Genomic DNA, 22,289 nt, shown 5'->3' on the forward strand with positions numbered 1-22,289 from the left:
GTATCTTGGCTGCGACATTCTGCAGACATGCCGTCTCATTCTGGTCTCTTGATCAAGCTTCTCCGAGCCGTAGATAAGCGGTGCTTGCAGCTACACCGTAAGAAACGTCCTAGCAGATACCACCGTACAGAGCGATAACTGCGAGAGATAGTCAAACCCCTATCTGGTATGGCAAGATAGGATAGGGAGACGCGTTAAATATGCACAACAACGTGAACTGATGAGGTATCTCCCACTTCTAGATGAGCAAGAATACGAAGCTCGTCTTAGCACCGCTCTGTCACCGATGCCTCGATTTCCTATCTATGAGCGTATACGCTAGCATTGTGCAATGTCTTTCTAGCCGGGTTTGCGGTCAGCGAAACCCACAGTATCTGTTGTCCGTTGGCAGAGCGAAAAGACAATATCCACAATTCTTGCAGTAGATACAGCCGCAGACCCCCGTTTTAGGAGTTTCATGTGATCAGAAGACGACACAACTGTAACCAGCGGTGATATATACGCCTGGTCTCGTATCTATTGGAAGATAGCTGACGGCAAGCGGCGCTTTCCTACGAATAGTTGTATATGCAAGTGTTTGGTTTCTGTTCCCATACGCAGCTTGGTCAACAGCCGTGCAGACAGAAAGCACCGACAATGCTTGACAGCATTCACATTTGTGGCTTGTTTCTACGAAATCATGGCCTTATTTTGTTAGGAAATCAAAGAAGGGTACAAGAAAACATGATAAACATAAAATGGGGAAACTAGAAGTATAAGAGAGCACCGAAATCTGTTTTTCAAATGGGTTAAGACGATATATCTCAGTGGGATCGACAAATGTCGAATAAGAAACAGAATCACAAAGTTAATGGTGTCATTGACATCAGTAACATCAGAGATGACTCAAGTATGACCTCCTCATCGGAGGTGAACGAATCCATAGGAGCGGTTGCCCAAAACACCGTGGAGATGATTGACATGAAATACCCCGTCAAGACTCATATCGCACAGTTGTCAGATCTCGACGAAGAGCAAGCTGCTATTGGATCACCTTTGGAAATTTCTGCCCTCACTCACGATGAGGAAATATGGGACGGTGATCCCACTATTTTACCAAATTCGCCGTATCCAGACGTCAGAGCAGTGGTGCCCATCACCGATGATCCAACTATCCGTCTCAATCATTGGAGAACATGGTTTTTGACAACCGTCTTCGTTGTCGTATTTGCTGGAGTAAATCAGTTTTTCTCATTGAGATATCCCAGTTTGGAAATTAATTTCATTGTTGCCCAAGTTATTCTCTTTCCAATTGGTAAGCTTATGGACACTCTACCGGACTGGAGATGCAATCGTTTTCCATTTTTTGATTTAAATCCCGGTCCTTTTACCAAGAAAGAACATGCCGTGGTCACAATTGCTGTTGCATTAACTTCGTCGACTGCTTATGCAATGTATATACTGAACGCGCAAACGAGTTTTTACCACATGGAATTGAACGCTGGATATCAACTGCTACTAGTATGGACTTCTCAAATGATTGGTTATGGTGCTGCTGGATTGACCAGAAGATGGGTAGTCTATCCTGCAAGTTGTGTATGGCCTCAAACTTTGATTTCTGTGTCCTTATTTGATTCTTTGCACACGAGGTCAATTGAAAAAACTGTTGTCAATTCATGGAAAGTATCTCGCTACAGATTTTTTCTCTACGTCTTAATAGGCAGCTTCCTTTGGTACTGGATCCCAGGGTTTCTTTTTACTGGTCTTTCATATTTCAATTTCATATTATGGGGTTCCAAAACAAGACATAACTTTATCGCCAATACGATTTTTGGAGTGAGTAGTGGGCTTGGTGCAATACCAATTTCTTTCGATTATACTCAAATTTCGCAAGCAATGTCAGGTTCCGTTTTCGCAACACCCTTTTCGTTTCTGCAAACACCTATGCTTCAGTTCTGATATTTTTTGTTATCATTTTGCCAATACTTTATTTCACAAACACTTGGTATGCAAAATATATGCCTGTTATCTCTGGATCTACCTATGACAATACTCAGAAAAGGTACAATGTTACGAAAGTGCTAAACCCGGACTTTTCAATCAATCTAGAGAAGTATAGAGAATATTCACCAGTTTTTGTTCCATTTTCCTACCTATTATCTTATGCTTTGAATTTTGCCGCAGTCATTGCTGTTTTTGTTCATTGTTTTTTGTACCATGGTAAAGATATTTATCATAAACTGAGAAACAAGAACTTCGGTGGTATCGATATTCACAGAAGAATTTATCTGCAGAACTATAAGGATACGCCCGAATGGTGGTACGGTGTACTTCAAATTGTAACTTTGGGCCTAGGATTTGTCACAGTGACAAGATTCTCAACTGGGTTGCCAGCATGGGCCTTCGTTGTCGCGCTGCTGGTTGCCTTCGCTAATTTTGTTCCTCAAGGAATTTTAGAAGCTTTCACAAATCAGCATGTGGGTTTAAATATCATTACTGAGTTAATTTGCGGCTATATGTTACCTTTGAAACCAATGGCCAATCTGCTTTTCAAACTTTACGGGTTTATCGTTATGAGACAAGGTTTGAATTTGAGTAGAGATTTGAAGCTGGCCCTTTACATGAAGGTTCCACCTCGTTTGATTTTTTTCGTTCAAATATACGCAACTTTGATATCTGGACTGGTTAATGTCGGTGTACAGGAATGGATGAGATCAAACATCAAGGATATTTGCACTACAACTCAATCAAACGGTTTTACATGCCCAAATGGTCGTACAGTATTCAATGCTTCTATAATTTGGTCTTTACCAAGATATCTCTTTAATACAGGCAGAATATACAACCCATTAATGTGGTTTTTTCTAATTGGCTTAATCTCACCACTAATTGTTTTTGCGTTGCAGCGGAAATTCCCTAGAGTCAAGGTGTTTAAAAATATCCATACACCTGTGTTCTTCACTGGTCCTGGCAATATTCCTCCAAGCACACCTTACAATTACTCGTTGTTTTTTGCATTATCATTTGTGCTTCATCGAATCAAGAAAAGATGGCCATTATGGTTCAACAAGTATAATTTTGTTATGGGTGCCGGTGTCGAAGCGGGAGTTGCAATTTCAGTCACGGTCATTTTCCTATGTGTTCAATACCCAGGTGGCAGCTTAAGTTGGTGGGGTAACAACGTATGGAAAAATACCTATGATTATCAAAGTAAGAGATACTATGTTTTGCCTGAGAATGAAACGTTTGGGTACGATAATTGGTGGTAGTGCTATTGGGCAGCACGGAATTACTGATCAGGCCCAATACACTCTATCAAGCTTACTAAACTCAGTGAATTATATACTTGGATCTTTTTAGTCTCTATACACACATTGTAAAGTCATCTTACTTATCGTTCCTTGTTTGTTTGGCGCATTCGAAGATCCGGTTGAGCAGCGTGCACGGCTTACCTCGTCAACGCTCGTATAGGTACAGCTGCCTTTAGCTTATCATCTAGCATTTGATGCCCACAATTGGATTAAATTCCCGCTGGCGCTCGCGCGGCATCGATATTTCTCCAGATCGTTCAATATGCCAAATTTCTACTCAAAATGCGCCTCATGCAGGATTCTGCATCCAAATTTACCATAACGATGAAACAATATGTATTTAAAAGAGTCTTAGCACCATATATGGTATTTCCAGCGATTTTAATGAGCCACAGCTTGCTTTTTAAATAGTATTATACAGTACTTCCGCAAAACTGTTGCGAGGCAGTTCATAGGATCGCACGATATCTTTTTTATTTTTTTTTATCTTATAGCCTACCGAAAGCGTGGAAAACTCGTTAGGTTTTTGAAGATTACCTTACAGAAAGATCATTTGAAACTATGGCATATTTAATGAATCGTGCCTTTCACTTGAATCATACATATAGTAAAGAGCAAGTATGAAAAAGAAGTTCGAATTGATTTAGTGTGGTTATTCCCATTGTAGCTAACTCACCTAACTTGTTTGTCTGCATCATTGCGCTGGAGTTATATCTATCTTTTGAACTTACTGTATCAAACTAATCCAAGTTCAGTATATCAAGTCCTTTTGGTAAAACCAATAGCTCTTTAAAAATGAATGGGTCGACACAGGAAGGTAGATCTAATTCTTCCTCACGGCAACCTAAGAGTTCTTCACCTAAGGAGGAGCCGATGTCTTCATCTCGGCGCAATCTTTCGCTATCTACACTTTTTGATAGACTTTCCACTGATGGGTCCAGGTTCGCCCTCCCTATTGAGTCGGCGAACTACAATGGCGTTGAACGAGATATGACAAGCTCAACAGCATGTACTACGGACAACCAGAACGAAGGCTTCACTCTCCCTGATATTCTCCCGACTTTTGAAATGTATAAAAACTTCCACAGCAACATGCCACAATGTGACTTCGATGAGTATGTTGATCAAAAATCTCCTTTTTTTGAGGATGTGTCGAGCTCGAGCAGCCAGGACAGCTCTTTGGATTTTGGTCGTCGACCAAATGTCGAAATGATTCGTGGTAATTCAACCAGTTCAGAGGTTCACCCTACAATTTTACGAGCCCCATCCGTCTCATCGATGTTGCATTCGTTGAATGCTGAATATTCTTATACCTCTAAAATCAGAGATATACCAATCGAAAAGCTCAACGCTTTGCCTAAAGATGACAACTCAATTTCAATAGAACTATATGTGACAAAGGAAATTCCTAAATTTGGAGAAAAACCAGTGTACGAGAGCATGGTGAAGGAGTTCACGTCCGGTGATATAGTCCATGGTTATTGTATTATTGAAAATACGTCGACAAAGCCGCTAGAATTCGACATGTTTTATTTAACCCTAGAGGGGACAATGGTAACGACAGAAAAAGCTTTTTTCAAAACTACAAAAGCTATAAAGACATTTTTAAGGATAGTGGACGTAGCGGAAGACTGGTCTGATCTCAATGATCATGCTAATAAGGGATCAAATTTCTATGACGTCAAAGATTCTGTGGATAACTCTGTACTTGGACTACATAAAAATGGTACACTAAATCCTGGTGTTAGGTATAAGCGATTTTTCAATTTCAAAATTCCAAATCAACAACTAGATGCAACTTGCGAACATGGTTTTTTTGCACATTCTCTTTTACCGCCCAGTTTGGGTTTCGACAGGCCTGATCGTTCAAATACTGAAGCGGCAAATTTGAAAATCAGCGTCGATTTAGGCTATGGCCGTTTGCCTGAAAGAGGTTCCTCTATTGTGACAATGGATAATGCGGGCAGCAACTTAATCACATATTCCATAGATGCTAGATTTGTTGGTAAAAATAAAACAGGAAGTCTGTGCATTTTAGGTGAAAACAAATACTGCTTAAGATTCATACCATTTGGTTTTGATTATAAGCCTACCAGCAAAAGAGATAGTCTCAAACAATTGAGCAATTTTGATCTCAGGATCAAAAAGAAGTTAGAGAGAGTATCCAAAGTTATCTCAAAGCTGGAAAATGGAAGAACTATTTCGGACAAAGATCTTTACGAAAGTGCTGACTTAGGCCAATTAGTACCCCTGCAAAAGAATCAATCGTGCGACCCTTTGAAATCAGAAAATGTTAAACTTGAGGCCGTCGGAATGAAACACACAGTACGAGAAGACCAGGTAGGGTCTGAATTAAGCTACTCAATAAAATCTGTTCTTGGTATGAATATCACTGGGGGTTTTATCAAGGGCTTCTACAATAGAGATTCATCTTCCTCTAGAGCGAGCTCTGGCAAGAAAGGATTGATAATGGTAAAGGCCAGTATTCCTCGCGGGTCGGTGCCGTATTGGTCTCCACCTTTAATACGTAAGCAAAACGAATATAGCCTAAAGAACAAGCAGAGTCAACAAAATTGGTCTCAATTAGTTGACGTGCTCTCTGCCGACGAACAGGAAAAACTGGACAACCTGCAATTTGAACTATTTTGCATTCAGGCGGCCAATGGTGCGAAACATGCGCCACCTGAAATCGAGAGTATATCTACCCAACTCATTTGCTTAACGGAAAAATCAGAAAATTGTCTGCCCGTAGAGTTTAACACAGAAATACTGCTGAATAGTCATAAATGTAATGAAGTTAGAAGAAAATTCAAAGACCGTTTGGAGCTCATTCAAACATACGAAACCATATTTCAGCAAAGACAAGCTGAAATAAACTCTCTGTACGTCAGATCTTCAGAGACAAAACGCAATGATCCACTAACTTTCTCAGAATTCTTATCTACCAAAGACATTGATGATGTGCAATCTATAGCGAACATGGGAGTAGATGTTATCTACTTGTCAAAAGCCTTGAAATCAAAAATTAGCTCATCTAAGGAAAGTTCCTCCGGCTCAAGCTTGTTTAGCATACTATCTTCGGACAGTAACAAAACAGCTTCTACCACACTAGCATCGTTTACGGCACGCTCCAAGTCTATATCATGGGAATCTATTAGTCCAACTGAATACAGGGCTGCACTATGTATTTCCGTAAAACTGGAAGAAAATTACAAAGGAACCTTGATCCCCAGCTTTAAAGGATGTTTATGTTCAAGGTCCTATGTTGTACGTGTGAAGTTTAGTTTTACTGGTGGTGCGGGATCCACTACTATTGACGTCCCCATTCAAATAAAAAACGTACATATTTAAATAATACTAGCTCGCGTACCACGTTCATTGTCTGCTTTTCATTATTTTTTATCATGTTTAAACACCTATTTAAGAATTTAAGCTTGCCTGCAAAAGGTGAAAGAAAACAGTCCTTCCAAAGCATACCTTAGAAGAGCAGGAGTAATGACATTCAGCTCGCGGACTTGATTTGATGTTATAGAATTACAATGAGGACCAAGCGCAAGACCATCGAGTGACTCAAACATATGAATATCGTGTACACATATATAATGTGATAGCAGTAAACATATCTATACGAAGATACTGAATCATAAGGTTGCTGCTGGAATCATAAATGATACTATTTCGAAAATAGAGTTTGAACCATTTTGGGAAGAATGATCTAAATGTGCATTAGGAAACTCCCAAATTCGTGCGTGCTGGTCATTTTCATTGCCTATGTTTCAAGCCTGTGCTTTTTTTTAGTAAGACTAACGCGACAGAAACCAGCGCGCAGGAAAGCAAGAAAGCAGGTAACCCAGCAGGCTAATTAAAGTTTGAGCTTCAGATCTACAAAAAGATTAATCCAACGGAAAACACCAGCTGAACAAGTACATCAAACAATTCAGAAGCATCTCTGTAACAATTTTTCTACTGCTTTGACTATAAACAAGAAGTATATAAAAGAATGTCAGTATATATCATAAGGTTAGCATTCTCCCTTTGTTACATATTGGCATTCCTATTATTCAAATAGATAGCTTCTAGCATCTGCACCACTTACAGAAAACCTTTCACTATGAAATTCTTCCTTCCTCTACTCGTATTATGGGGAACAGTGAATAGCGCCTATGTTACGTTCATGGTGGGCGATTCAGATATTGTGTTGGAAACCGATATAGTAGAGAGCACGTCAAATTCAGCAATAACTGTAGGTGAACCTTTCATTCCACAATCTCAAATAATCACAAGAGTATCCGCATCCAGCAGGGGATCTTTAACATTCTCGCCTGACTTTGAAACAGCAATAGCCTCAACATTGATCGAACAAAGTACTGATATAGAGCCTACTAAAACTACAACTACTTTGTGTACTTCCAATTCAATAGGTGATAACTCACAGTACTCATCAATATTCAACGTAGGCTCCTCAATAAGTCCTCAAGAATCGATTACTGGAAAAAATGGCAACGATGACCACACAGTCTCCCTCAATAACAACAGCTTTTCGACTGACGTCAGTTATACATTTAAATCTAGGATATCAAGAACCATTTTAGAACGTACCACTTTGCTACCAAGTACAGGTAAAACGACAACATCTACGCTCTTTTCATCATCGTCACCAGTTTCTGGAACACAATTGACTGGAACAATTTTGACATCCGTTTCTAGTGGAACAAATAACCCTTTGGTAACCGAGATGCCTTCCTTTTCATCTCAAGAGACGAGAATAGTACCTTCCTCCTTAGATTCTAATAGAACAATATTAACACCTTCAATCGTCATTACAAATTCAGGATCCAGTTCACCTTATTCTGCGAACGGAACTAGATCGGCACATTCCACGTTCACGATTAGTTCCAACAATGGCAGAGTGTTATCTGACGCTAACTCTATTTCTGTGAGCACTTCTAACTATGTCAGCCAGACTTTATTTAATACAAGCTCCACACTGGAAACGCAGAGTGCCTTTTATCCTTCTTCCGTCTCATCAGTTGGTACTGTGAGCTCGATTATAGAAGAAACAACTTCAGCCACCACTATAGAGAAATCCACAACGGAAAATGCGTCAAGTAATAGCGATTCCGATACAACCACTGTGTCAACACCAACCTCTGTGTCTACACCAACCTCTTTGTCTACATCAACCTCTGTGTCTACACCAACCACTGTGTCTACACCAACTACTGTAACTCCAGCATCGACCACAACTATCATTAATCTTTTTAGAGCAATCGACACAGAAATACCACCAAATGTTTTCGCCAGAGCTCCAAATCCGACCTCTTTGGCAAGTGGTGTTTCCAATGATGGACCAGTCCAAACAAATAAGTTCTACACAAATCTAATGGTCGGTGACCAACAATCTGCAGCATTTATTTATCCTTTCTCAATGTGGAAATATGCTTCTTCCAATAACTATGGATTTGCAGTTCAGCACACTAAATCTAATCAGTACGCTTATGGAAACTACGATAGTTCTGGGAATTCGGAGTTTTTGATAAACCCATTAGGCATTGCACAAGTTGTTCTTTCAGCATCCGATTTCGACTCAGGTATGACGATGCAGGTTGACGAAATGACACCTTCTTCTACTAGAGTAGTGCTTGCGAATTCATACGATTCCTCTAACTACCTACAGATTCCTTTGGTCCAAGGCATGGGGTTTGCCTCTGGGATATATCATGGGTCTTTGAACGCTAAAATTGCATCTAGTATTGGTTTTAACACACTTGCTTTGGAATCTTCTGACTCTTTAGCAGAGGGCGTTCTCAAATACCGTATAACTCTTTTGAATGGTGTGACTTGGCTGTGTTATGTTGTTGGACCAAATGATTCAATTATATCAGATTTTTCATTAGAAGTCACTTCATCTAATGTAATAGAAGCTAATTCTAGGGTAGACGGACTTATTATTCAGCTTGCAATAGCCCCAGCAGATTCAAATTACGACACATTCTATGACCAAGCTGCAGGCATGTATGTCACTGATTTTCAAGTACGCGGTGTGTCTGATGGATCTTCTGCTAATTACGAGTTTCTTTACACAACAGAGGGTATGTCATCATCTGGACGTACAATGGTGTTTGCTTTACCGCACCACGAGGCCTCATTCACCGACATCATGCAAAACTCATATACTGGCATTCAACTACAATCAACGACGAAGGGAACCATGAGTGGTTATTTAACAACAAGTTTACAGTTTTCAACCTCTTTGAACAGACAGATTTCTTGGCTACCCTGGTCGTCACAACTTGGAACTACACCTTTGGTCTACTCCGCAGAACAATTGCAATTATTAGCCGAAGTTGCAAATGCTGAATTACAGGTCAGTGTAGCTGCAAGTATTAGTGGCCTGAACACGTATTATATCGGTAAAGTGATCGACAAATACGCCTATATCCTGTTGACCGTTTCTCAAATCATTCAAGATGATGCTGTCACTCAAAGCACTTTAGAAAATCTCAAGTCCGCATTTGATATTTTGTTGGAAAATAGGCAAACCTATCCCTTGATTTATGATACGAAATTCAATGGTCTAGTTAGTTCAGGGGACTGGGCCTCAACCACGACTCAGTATGATTTTGGAAACACCTACTACAATGATCATCACTTCCATTATGGTTATATCATCCACGCTGCAGCTGTGATCGGGTACGTCGATTCCCAATTAGGTGGCACTTGGGCCGCTGATAACAAGGACTGGGTTAATACACTAGTCAGGGATGTGGCCAACCCATCAACGGATGACCAATATTTTGCACACTCCAGGATGTTTGATTGGTATCATGGTCATTCTTGGGCGGCCGGACTATTTGAAAACGGAAACGGTAAAAATGAGGAAAGCAGCAGCGAGGATTACAACTTTGCCTACGCTATGAAACTCTGGGGTGCAGCGATTGGCGACCTGTCGATGGAGTTGAGAGGTGACCTTATGATAAGCATTATGAAGGAGTCCATGAGTCGCTATTTTTACTACGAGGATGATAACGCAGTTGAGCCTTCCGAGATTGTCGGAAACAAAGTGAGTGGGATACTGTTTGACAATATTATAGATTACACAACGTATTTCGGAAGACAGGTCGAATATATTCACGGGATTCACATGTTGCCAACGACTCCGGTATCATCAAACATCCGCTCACAGTCCTTCGTTCAGCAGGAATGGCAATCGAAGATATCACCAATCATCGGAACGCTGCACAGCCCCTGGGCAGGCATACTGAAACTGGGGCAAGCACTGTTCGACCCAGCTGATTCCTATGCCTTTTTCAGCAACTTGAACTTCGATTCCGGCACCTATCTCGATAACGGCATGAGTCGCACCTGGGCATTAGCATTTTCGGGGGGGCTTGCAAATTCTCTGGGGGTATTATAGAGTATAATGAGAAAAGTCTCCCATCCGGTCCCCCACCCACCTTGCAGCTGAACTCTCAGAAGCACATTTCGTATATAGTTAGTACGACAATCCATTTGCATTCTTCACGTATATAGACAAACTTTTAAAAATTAGTTTGCATATTTTACGTTGTGTATATCTGTGAAATTACCAGCGGGACAGACGAAGGAAGACCGGAACAATTCACAACCCCGCATTTTTCGACAAACACAAGAAAAGCGGAGTTTAGCATTCAAATTGCGGGGTAATTACGAATAAAAGGATACGAAATTATGCAATCTCCGGTAGTTTGCAAACATACAAACGCGGGGAACGTACCGAAAGAGGATCATCAAGGCAATGAGGGAGATGGGGGAGATGGGGGAGAGATGGGGGAGGGGCAGAGTTGATTTATCTAAACTCTTGACTCAAACGTATTTATTTGGGACTCAGATGCATGCCACTCCTCCGGACAGATTTTTTTGTCAGGTATCTCATTGAGTCATCAAAAATGATTATAGGTGAAGTGGGGGGAGCAGGGTGAGCGGGGGGGAAAGCGGCGGGAGAAGCGGCGGGAGCAGTTGCGAGAAGATCGATATCCCAATGGTAATACACACTCACACGTAGATGTATATATATACATGTGTGTATGTTTATAGGAACACTTCAGACATTGATAAATACAGTGGTGTCTTCCTTTTTAAGAGGGAGCCGAGGCAGGAAAATAGGAAGAAATCGAATATGGGCTTCGAGAAACTAGGAATTAGGAATATTTTTGCCAGGGTCGAGGAAAGGCCAACGCCGCCAAAGGTCTACAACTGGAGAATTTACGCTACAGCTCTTCTGGCCGCTACATCTTCTGTTCTAATAGGGTATGATAGCGGGTTTATTGGGGGCACGGTTGCTAACGAACATTTTCTGACGAACTTCAACATGGAACCCCATACAACGAGAGCTCAAGATAGCACAGCAAATGTTATTTCTTGTTTTCATGCAGCTGCTTTTTTTGGAGCGTTGTTTGGGTACCCAATGGCTCACTTTTTCGGCCGTAAAATATCGCTGATAGTGTTCGCTGCAATCGGCACTGTTGGCTCTTCTATCATGCTGATCGCTGTAGGCGGCAATATAATTCCCTTATATATTGGACGTGTCATGACCGGACTTACTGTTGGGGCGTCAACAAATTTAACAGTCGTGTATTTGAGCGAAGTTGCACCTAGTTCCATTCGTGGTCAAATAGTTGCACTTTTCGAAGTTGGCTGGAGAGTCGGTGACTTAGTGGGGTTCTGGATCAATTATGGGGTTGTGGAGCATGTGGCACCAGGAAATCGTCAATGGCTGATACCAGTGGCGATTCAAATTATACCGGCGGCAATGTTTCTGCTAGCATCTGTAGTGCTTGTTGAGTCACCACGTTGGTTGTTTCAAGTAGGGCGCGAGAACGAAGCACTGAAGAATCTTTGTTGGTTAAGACAACTCTCAATTGATGACGATTATATGGATTGGGAAATTAATTCCATTAAAGAATCAATTGCTCTGCAAAATAGCACAATAGGTAATGGTATACTTGATCCTGCCAAAGAAGTTTTCATCAATAACACAAAATACTTCAAAAGATTGGGAATAACATTTTGCTTGTTTTTATTTCAAAACTTTATGGGTATTCAAGCATTAAATTATTATAGTGTTACGTTGTTTCAGAGTCTTGGAGTTAGAGGTACAAACGCTTCCCTGTTTTCTTCTGGTTTATTTGCAGTTTGCAAGTTTATCTGCACGTTTATTTACGTTTTCCTTATTGTCGATCAATGTGGTAGACGGTATGCATTTTTGGTTTCCTCAACATTCTGCAGTATCTTCTTTTGGTACATCGGTGCCTATTTGAAAATTGCAGATCCCACACGACCAGGTGCAGATGCAGGACAAGGGGGGAAAGCCGCGATAGCAATGATGTATCTGTGGACTGTTTCTTTTATATGTGCTTGGAGTGGCGGACCGTTTGTATGGGCAGCTGAGGTGTACGAGCAGAATATTAGGGTTTTCACTCAGAGTTTAAATGCAGCGGTCTCTTGGGTACCTATTTTCATTATGACCAGGTTAACAACTAACATGGTCAATGCCATGCACTACGGTATATTCTTTTTCTTTGCTTCAATTGCCGCTCTTTCTGTACCATTTGTATTCTTCTTTGTCCCCGAAACTAAAGGGATTCCTTTGGAAGAAATCGATAGATTATTCGAGAAAGGCATTCCAGCATACAGAGCGCATAATATTGTCCACCAGTATTTGAAAGATTCTGTCGTTGAAGAGTCAGATAAAGGATCGACTGACTCCAATTACGGTTTTGAAATATTCGATGCAGCAACGAAACAAAAAAATGAAGAGATTTTCATAGAGAACGCGGAAAACAGCAGCACATTTGAGCACTAGTATTAAATTGAAGAACCATCATTTACTGAACATTCATGTCGGAGGGATGCCTTTGCGAGTTGAGGTCACTCATCTTTCACCAACTTGTAGATCTGCTTCAACTCAACTGTTTTTGGCGTCTACACTCCTTTTTTTTTTTTCCCCAATGAATTGTAGATCGCAGGGTATATACAGCAAGGTGACTGTATAAAGACATATGGTCAATCATAAACAGTCAGTCGAGTGTAAGGAAGTATGTAGTAACTACAAATGTAGGTAATTTACCATTCAGGTACTTATTCAATTGTATTTTTATCGTCTGGATTGCTGTTGATTGAATGAATGGGCGGATCAATTAAGCGGTAAAGCAGTCACCTAACAGGTTGATTTGTGCGTTTTAACGACATATTTTGTGCAGCATACGTCTACTAGCTCTTAGATATGGCAGCATTTAGCATTATTTGTTACCTGTAAAACAATCAGTCAAGTTGATTGGCCGATTCGATATGTGTTTGTTGACAGATATCGTTGCCCTTATCAGTTCCCCAATCCATTTTCTCTAAAAACTATTGGAAACAAGAAATTGACCGAGAACGCTGTATATTTCAATCTGTTCCGCCACGCCACGCCACGCCACGCCATTCTACTATCACTGCAAAAAAAAATGCCAAGAAGAGTATGCATGCATAATCAGTTCTTTTGGAGCACGTTCTATGTACGCCTGTAAAAGTTTTGAATAGGCCAAGTAATATTTAGGCACAGCTCGCATGCCGTGTGCACTCAAGCTTCCTTATCTTAGATCAACAACTGTGAGAAAGGTGCTGAATTTCTTTTTTGAAACAAACGCGGCGACGTCGTTACTCGAAAATGAAGAAAAAATGCAAGACCCTTCTAGTTCCAATGTTCTCATAATGGAAAACTTCCACGAGCACGCTTCCAACCTGAGGTGGACGGAAGTAGGGGCGGCTCTGCCATTCTCTCATCAAGATACCACCAAACATATCCGACGGTAGCCATGGGAGGCACCTAATAATGAAAAGAGGTCAGATTTTAGATGTAATCAGAAAGGATAGGAATAAAAACAGTAGATAAGAGAGAGAGACCTGTACCTTTTCCTTTTCGCAGCTTCTTTTGGAAGATTAGAGGATTAAGTAGCTTTCTTTTTCGTGTAAAAAATTTCGACTATAAATTAATATAAATTCAGCATATGAAATGCTACAATGAAATCTAAATATATATGATGAAATGACTGTCTAAGTAACACATTGTATATGACGTCAGACGTCAAATTATCGTATGTCGCGGCTGAGAAGGCCACTAGCCAGGAAAGTGATGTCGAGTGCACGACAATTATCGAGGAGACCACGGAAGGTGTTCTTCACAATGATAGAACAAAACTCAAACAGGGGTTGAAGTCTCGGCACATCAAAATGCTGACTATAGTAGGGGTTTTTGGTACTGGTCTTTTCCTATCTTCTGGTGGAACATTACGAAGAGCTGGTCCTGTAGGGCTTCTACTTGCATACCTGCTTGTCGGTATAGTCGTCGGTTGCAATCAAATTGCAATCGCGGAAGTAGCGTCTTTCATGCCTGCTACAGGTGCTACTATAAGACATTCGGAACAATTCATCGATGAGGCTGTTGGCTTTACATTTGGTTGGATTTCCACTTATTCCTCATTGATGCCGGGGGAATTATCTGCCGCCACAGTCATCATGTCTTACTGGACAGATTTAAGTCCTGCTATCTGGATCACTGTGTTTGGAATTCTGTTTGTTCTCACAAACATTTACACGATCAAATTCTACGGGGAGATTGAGTACTTCTTTGGCTGGCTGAAGATTATTCTTATTTTTATTCTGATCATCACAGGATTAGTTATTGATCTTGGAGGTGCTCATAAAGAGAGACTCGGCTTCCATTACTGGAGGGATCCTGGTCCTTTCGCTGATTATCTTGTTGGTGGGAATATTGGAAAGTTTGTGGGCTTCTGGTCTGCCCTATCATCTGTTGTATATTCCTATTCTGGTGTTCAAGGTATCGCTGTTTTAGCAGGTGAAACAAAAAATAGTAGACATGCGATTTTCTACGGTGCTAAGGACGTTTTTGTCCGGATTATAGTTCTTTATTTACTTAGTGTTTTCGTGTTAACACTAATTGTTCCATACAATGACCCATTGCTAGCCAATAGCACAGGTAATGCCAGATCAAGTCCTTTTGTTATTGCCATGGAAGGTGCAGGAATTAAGGTTTTGCCACATATTGTTAATGCTCTGACTTTGACTTCTGCTTGGTCGGCAGGCAATTTAGCTATCATAGAAGGTTCAAGAGATCTCTTTTGTCTGGCAACGAAAAAGCAAGCTCCTCAAATTTTCTTAACAACTAGCAAGAGGGGTATTCCATGGGTTGGCATTCTTTTCATTGCAATGTTTTTACCCCTAGCTTATATGGCATGTTCAGAATCATCTGCTACTGTTTTCTCCTGGTTCCAAGAGTTGGTCTCTTCCAACACATTACTACGTTGGATACTGATCTCTGCTAACCACATTCACATGGATAGAGCTCTAAAGGCTCAAGGGTATAGTAGATCTGATCTTCCCTATTCCGTTTCATACGCTCCTTTTGCTGCATGGTTTTCAGGGATAATGTCTGTCATTTTCCTGCTGACTGGTGGTTTTTATAATTTTTTGCACGGTCATTTCTCTATTGAATCGTTTTTCACCAGATACTTCATTATACCACTGGCCATATGTTTATTCACATTCTGGAAACTCTTCAAGAAAACGAGATATTTACGTCCAACAGAAGTGGATCTTGCCTCTATTTTTGAAGACATCAAAGAGAATCCAGAGAATGTAGAGAAAAGTGATCCTCTCTGGAGAAAGCTCCCGTTCAACCACAGTTCCAAAAAAGAAAATACTACCGGTGACGCTCACTGATCCTTTTCCGTTACAAAATAATTGAATGGACTTTGACAGCATTTTTTATTATTGGAACAATCATACTTTTGAAATAAAGCCTTGGAAGAATGCAGCCCAGATAATTTTTGTTGGAAACGCTGTACTCATCAGGATTAGCGACCTTTGTTCCTAAAGGGGTGACAGAACCGCGAGCTGACGTAGGGCCCTTTGTTGGAGTACGCACTTATTGCAGAGTTATTTAGACTGAGGAAAATTTTCTATGAAAACATCGGCACGGACGAGATAACAGGTGAAAGAACTTCACAACTTGAAATAGAGCTGATAATTTAGAAGCAAATCAATATAAATCATGCCTGGAAGCCAAAGTTCTATAGTCGAAATAGAGAATACCAAATAGCTAATTACATGGGTGACCTCTCTTCGAGCCACAATACTTCTCTTAGTTGGAATCTCAAAATGGTGGGAGTTTTCAAAGCTTTTCATGTGCATATCTATGCAATTTCACATATTGTTAGATCGCAATGCACAATGACATGCGCCGTATTAATTTAGCGAGTACACCTCCCCACAGATGGCTGCTACATTCCTGCTGCAAAGGCATCTAAATTCTATCAATTGACTTCGGGCATGAATAGATTCTTTACATACCATGTGTATTTTGTAAACGCATAGACTATTCCATGAAGTGGAGCGCCCTGACAGCATTGTCATCGTATCTAATCTCCAAAAGAAACGTCGATATACCGCAAGCCCATTTTCCCCGTGGATGAAAATCATTTTTCTCGCTCCAAATATCAATCATGCCGGAGAAAGTACAACTTTTATCTCTGCTCAACATATAACAATTTTATAGGTACTAGATTAAGGAAGTGGTCATCGTAGCTACAATCAGTGATCATTGAGTTAATGATCGCCACCAAATGTATTGAACATTTTGTTGAAATAAGAATGGCAGCTGAAGCTAAAAAGCTGTGGGGCGGTCGGTTTTCCTGTGACACGGACCCTCTCGAACAGACCTTAAACTGCTCGCTGCCTTTCGGACAAACTATGTTTGCTGAGGATATTGAGAGAACTAGAGCACATACGTCGGTACAGAAGATGGTAAGACATTGACTATGTAGGAACGGCCGGAAATAATACGTGGTCTAGACACTATTCAAGGAACGGGAAAGTCTAAAATTTATCGACAAACCTGAAGACTGGAAACGAAAATATTAAATATTGCCAATAAGTGAACGGTAGGGGCATTTCTGGTACAGATATAGTCTGGGAGATTTACACCAGAGCATCTAGGAATGTCCTGGTTGCCACCGAATGAAGATAGTTTTCGCGGGGATTAATACCAAACTGCCCTCAACTAGTTCATCGAACTAATTGCCGTATTCTGAATAGTGCAAGAAAAAAGATTGACGGGTGACCTGATTAGTTTAACCTATTCGCTGGTCTGAATTATCAGCACCTTACATCACTCAGCTGAAAGACAATTTAGCACGACTTGCATTTGTTTTGGATCTCACGAGAAGATCTCATTTGCACTGTAGTGCTCTGGCTGGTGTTCCCTACAGGATCAAAAGACATTATCTGACTACGTTATTGGATTTGGGTTCGATTTTAGGCAACATTCTGACCGTGGTTGGAGATCGTGATTTTGCGGTTGATGCACTCTTTTGAGGCAAAATCGTGGCGCTCACTAACCTGCGATGGTAGAAGACTCTGTTCCTCTTTGATGACATTGATTTTTAGTCTTTCGGACAACATTCGGCTGGATTGAATTACGTGCTAGAAAAGGTATTCTGATAGCCTGATACTGATAAAAGGAAAAGCTCAAGTCGTCTCATAATGACAACCAAGGGCATTCTATTTACGTTCAATATAGATTTCACCAAGAAAAAAAGACGTAGTTTGCTACAATTTCTACTAATGGCGGTTCTTTGGGAATTTTCAGCGGCGTGCGTGACTGTTATGCTCTCCATCAAGAAACTGATCAAGAAGTCAGAACTTGCAATTGACCTACTTGCTGATTATTTTGTGAGAAAGTCAGAATCGATCCGTGAGTGCTCTCATATACCCACAAGAGGAATTGCCGCCTCCGAAAAACAATGATTTGCTGATATCGAGTGTTAATATCTTGGAATGTAGGCAAAAGGTCTAAAAATAATGCTTTTTATTTTTATTTGAGATGCGAGGATGCGAGTATCGAAAAAGATCTGCAGCAGTTAGAAATGTTACAATACGGTGTTGTACTAATTGAACTTTATTCGATGCTTGAGCTCGCAGTAAGAATTTCAACGGATATTTTATATGTTACCTTGTGAAATAGCAGAATTCTAATATAGAGAACAATTTAAATTAAGCTCATAAATCAGTTTCATATCATCAAGAAATAAAATTCAAAATCCTTTTTGTTCTATGGACTTGGAGCAATTCATTTGAGCTGATCCCTATGTACGTTGATCAAAGTTTGGAGTGAAGGGCATCACCATTTGGTATTAAGTAATTTACCTGGTACGTATTAACCACGAGCGGGAATACACACTTGAACAATAGAATGTTTCTTTTATGGTATGCCTTCAGCAGGAAAAAAGCTCTCGGTTTGTCTCATGGCACCATGTAGAACAAACTTAACATACTTTCGTACCTATTTGGTAGCAAATAAAGCAAGGTCCCATCTATTACTAACTGCCTAAAATGTGTTTTCAGCAAGTTCCTGGCCTGTACTATTTCAGGCACGATTTGCACTGAAACTTTCATTTCCGTTCACCGTGCGACTGCAAAACTTGGTGAATTAGCAATTGGTTACTCTATAACTATGAAAACGCTTTCACGCAAGCTCCTGTTTATCTCGCTATGTTTTACCCAGAATTTAAGGCTAGTTGCGGCTTTACTCCGGACTTATAACCATATCTTATCGCTTTCCTTTTTCCGTTTCTTCTTTTCGTTTAGCAACGCTTTATCGAGAAATGTAGATACATACACATCGTGCAAAAATCGAACTTATATCCATGAATAAGCGAAACCTCCATTTCAGTTAAGGGAGTATTAGTTGATTCAAAAGCGATACCTAGTGATAAACTTCTGAATCAAGCATGCCCCCTCCAAGACTACAGATGTCAAAATCCCAGAGAGGTTTGTGGTGCACATGGCAGAGTAAGCTCCGATATCTGAGCGTTGAGTACATTCTTTGGCTGTGCTACTGATGATTTGAATACATGGAACTTGAAGGATGATAAGTCGGTGTGAAAATGGAAAAGCCTAGATAACACCATTGCTCCATAAAAGATATGAGATTGCTCATGGTGCAATCTTTATATTCACTTTCAATATATGATAAACCTTTTAGTAATGTGGTTCTTCGTGGAAATAAGTCAAGACTTCAATAAGACTCGAAACCAAAACAATCGTCTGGAAGTGCGTTACACATGCGGTTTCGAAAATAAACATAGTGGATGCTACGAAATCTACACCATCTTGGATTGCCCCAGTTTACACTATTGTATGGATTATTGTGTTAACACTGACCTCTAGCTTACACGTATGTATGTGGAAAGCAGGGCTTCTTCGGAGTTATTGATAATAACTTGGTTAGAAATTGATAATGATATTATGATATTCAGTTATAGAGATATATAATTCCTTAGTTTTCTATATCATGAATTGAGATAAAACTAATTGAACTTGGATTAATATCTGGAAAATACGTCAATATTTATACCTAACATTTTGCACCTAGCGAACCATAAGAGAGGACGACGAGTGAAGAATTCCATCGTCATCACACCATTTCCGATCCCATAGAATCCATAGTACAACTGCTATTTCTTGTTCCATTCCATATACTTCGTCGTAGTCAGATTCCTGAATCGTTAACGTCTCGCGATAGGTTATCATCCGATTTCTTTCCAGGATCGATTTATATTATGTCAGGGCTTCATCTAGCTTCATTTATTTTGCCGTATCGTTATCAATTGTCTTGCTTCTGATTCTTCTAAGTCATCTCTTTAATATATCTTATTTCTCTCACAATATCGATTTATATTTCAACAGAGGGGTTCAGGAATAATAAAAATTAAAAGTGAATTAAACTGTCAGAGTATATTTAGAAAGCTGTAAAGCTCTTTTAAATATGTAATCAAGTGGTACATTGGTAACTGTATAGCAAACTCAAGAGTAACATGATACGCTTCGAATTGTGGTCCTGAGAAAGTTGAAAGTCATTTGAGTCTGCTTAATTCACGGAGACAAAGTGAAAGCATCCTTTTTTGCGTTGTATCCACCATTTTTAATATGTTGCATTAGGAGTAATTCTCCACTTTTATGTTCTGAATAGTGTTAGGCTTCAAGTCAAAGTCAACACACGAACTCGTAGCTCTTGATTATATGTAACGCCTTTCACTATAGATTGATTCGAAGGCACGCCTTTGGCTCACTTCATCTTATTTCTCACATGCTTCTTCCATGGCGCTGCTCTTTGAACCTATTCATTAGAAGGTGCCCTGCCTCCACATTTTTGCCTTCAACCTCCATACAGGTTCTCATATTTTCCTTAACAAAACCTCACAAAGATTGCATTCTCCGTATTTACGTAGCTTCATTAATAAGTCGATCGTTTGTAATTTATACTCATTTCCTGTATAGCACCAGAAATAAAGAAAATAAATGGGGTACGCGGAATCCACGGAGTCTGAATTGCACGATATTGCTTGTAAGTGTAGTTTTTCTTCGTTGGAATTTTTCATCCTACTCTCTTGGAGGTTGAACTCCGATAATTCGAGTTTCTTGGGAAAGCTGGAGGATGGAGTGTTCTTTTTAGTCATTTTTCAAAACAGTACAACCTATCGTCCTCTACTACCTATCAGCTTGACTCAATGGGTGCCTACTCGTATATGCGCCATCAGCTTGTACCAGAAGATACTTTCAATAAAAGTGTTTTACTTTCAGGGCTAGTGTTCGGTGTTGTGCTTGACTCACTCGGACTTTCAGGAAGAACGTCAAACTCTACAAGTCTTTGCCTCTTTTCAGCGGCCTCTTTTATATTGCGAGGGGCACAAAATTCTATGGGATGGCCTGAAAACATCAGAAAAGAAGCAACTGATAACGATGCGTTCATTAGATCTTGGATACCCCCGCACCAAAATCGCTTTCGTGGTGATCACGTCATCTGTAACCCAAGCATTCAACTGTTCTGCGTTTTAAGTAACCCGGTGAATTTCGATCAACTTTGCGTCTGGCAGATGATACATTTTTCTTCAATACTTGCGAATTCTTTGCGTCATATTCTCAGCTTATTCACCAGTGGATGCTTAGGAAAAAATGAGAGACGTCATTGTCAGTTTATATATTGTCGAAATGTTGACAAAGGAGTACAAATCACAGACAATTTAAAGCTACCTAATCCCTTAAATTCATTTTTTGCACACATAGTAGATTTTCATTCATGATCCGTAATTTTTATGATGCGCTTGACTTCGATCCCCATTAAGCTGCATTATTTGAGGGAACATGCAAAGAAAGTGAAGATAACCAATGACTTCATATTGTGACACCAAGCAATATCTGTTGCTAGCTAGAGAGACATAGTACATCTTGAACTTATTGAGCATGTCAGTGTTGGCAAACATCTTTTTGCAATCACGGAGGATCTGAATTCCGTTTTCGAGCATACGTTTAACGAGGAAATATTTGGGGCAGATAAGGAATGAAACTAAAACAATCAAAACTTCGACGCAGGAATTCAAGAAAGGAATGGTATTTCATTTCTTTTTTCTTATTGAGTGGTGTTGACATTCCAATCTTCTTGTTGCCTCGGTGATAGTGAGATTAGTGCAAATAAATTTGAACCTTTGTTTTTTTTAGCTAAAAAAAAACTTCGCTGTGACATACCTTTCCGTGCAGTTGCCTTTTTTTTTCAACAAATACGATAATAGCTGGTGGAAAGACTAAGCGTTCTGTTTAACGCAAAGTATAGCTAATAGCGAGATAGTTATGTAGATCTTCATGCACACAAGAAAAAGCGGTCCCTGAATGCTTATCACGTTCTTTGTAGGCCCGAAATGAAGTAGATACCTGAGCGACATCTCACATTTCCTGTGTTATATAAACCATGACTAGCATAGCGAATCTAATTACAAATATTCGTCTTATTTGAGGATATCACTTATGCTTTTGTAGACAGATATCTTTCGACAGCACTTTGAAGATCTCTGGTAAGAAGTTTTACAGATCAAAAGCAACTTATTGATTCAAGAATCTAAATAA

At 40.0% G+C, this 22,289-nt stretch overlaps 6 protein-coding genes across 6 annotated transcripts; all 6 read left to right on the top strand.

Moving 5' to 3' along the window:
* Positions 1-1,997: 1,997 nt before the first annotated feature.
* On the top strand, positions 1,998-3,248 carry OPT1 (oligopeptide transporter OPT1; the record flags this gene model as incomplete). The annotated part of the gene is made up of 1 exon (XM_037290507.1): positions 1,998-3,248. One exon carries the CDS (start codon positions 1,998-2,000, stop codon positions 3,246-3,248), a length of 1,251 nt encoding a protein of 416 aa, XP_037146402.1.
* Positions 3,249-4,085: 837 nt separating this feature from the next.
* HG535_0G05610 (uncharacterized protein) lies at positions 4,086-6,641 on the top strand (the record flags this gene model as incomplete). The annotated part of the gene is made up of 1 exon (XM_037290508.1): positions 4,086-6,641. The coding sequence occupies one exon, from the start codon at positions 4,086-4,088 to the stop codon at positions 6,639-6,641; it is 2,556 nt and encodes an 851-aa protein (XP_037146403.1).
* A 760-nt stretch (positions 6,642-7,401) lies between these two features.
* On the top strand, positions 7,402-10,707 carry DSE4 (endo-1,3(4)-beta-glucanase; the record flags this gene model as incomplete). Its single annotated transcript, XM_037290509.1, has 1 exon — positions 7,402-10,707. The coding sequence occupies one exon, from the start codon at positions 7,402-7,404 to the stop codon at positions 10,705-10,707; it is 3,306 nt and encodes a 1,101-aa protein (XP_037146404.1).
* Positions 10,708-11,334: 627 nt separating this feature from the next.
* Positions 11,335-13,134, top strand: HG535_0G05630 (sugar porter family MFS transporter; the record flags this gene model as incomplete). The annotated part of the gene is made up of 1 exon (XM_037290510.1): positions 11,335-13,134. The coding sequence occupies one exon, from the start codon at positions 11,335-11,337 to the stop codon at positions 13,132-13,134; it is 1,800 nt and encodes a 599-aa protein (XP_037146405.1).
* Positions 13,135-14,384: 1,250 nt separating this feature from the next.
* HG535_0G05640 (uncharacterized protein) lies at positions 14,385-16,052 on the top strand (the record flags this gene model as incomplete). The annotated part of the gene is made up of 1 exon (XM_037290511.1): positions 14,385-16,052. One exon carries the CDS (start codon positions 14,385-14,387, stop codon positions 16,050-16,052), a length of 1,668 nt encoding a protein of 555 aa, XP_037146406.1.
* Positions 16,053-20,899: 4,847 nt separating this feature from the next.
* HG535_0G05650 (uncharacterized protein) lies at positions 20,900-21,472 on the top strand (the record flags this gene model as incomplete). The annotated part of the gene is made up of 1 exon (XM_037290512.1): positions 20,900-21,472. One exon carries the CDS (start codon positions 20,900-20,902, stop codon positions 21,470-21,472), a length of 573 nt encoding a protein of 190 aa, XP_037146407.1.
* Between the last annotated feature and the right edge of the window lie 817 nt (positions 21,473-22,289).

The sequence above is a fragment of the Zygotorulaspora mrakii genome, chromosome 7 (assembly GCF_013402915.1).
Source record: "Zygotorulaspora mrakii chromosome 7, complete sequence".
Classification (NCBI taxonomy): Eukaryota; Fungi; Ascomycota; class Saccharomycetes; order Saccharomycetales; family Saccharomycetaceae; genus Zygotorulaspora; species Zygotorulaspora mrakii.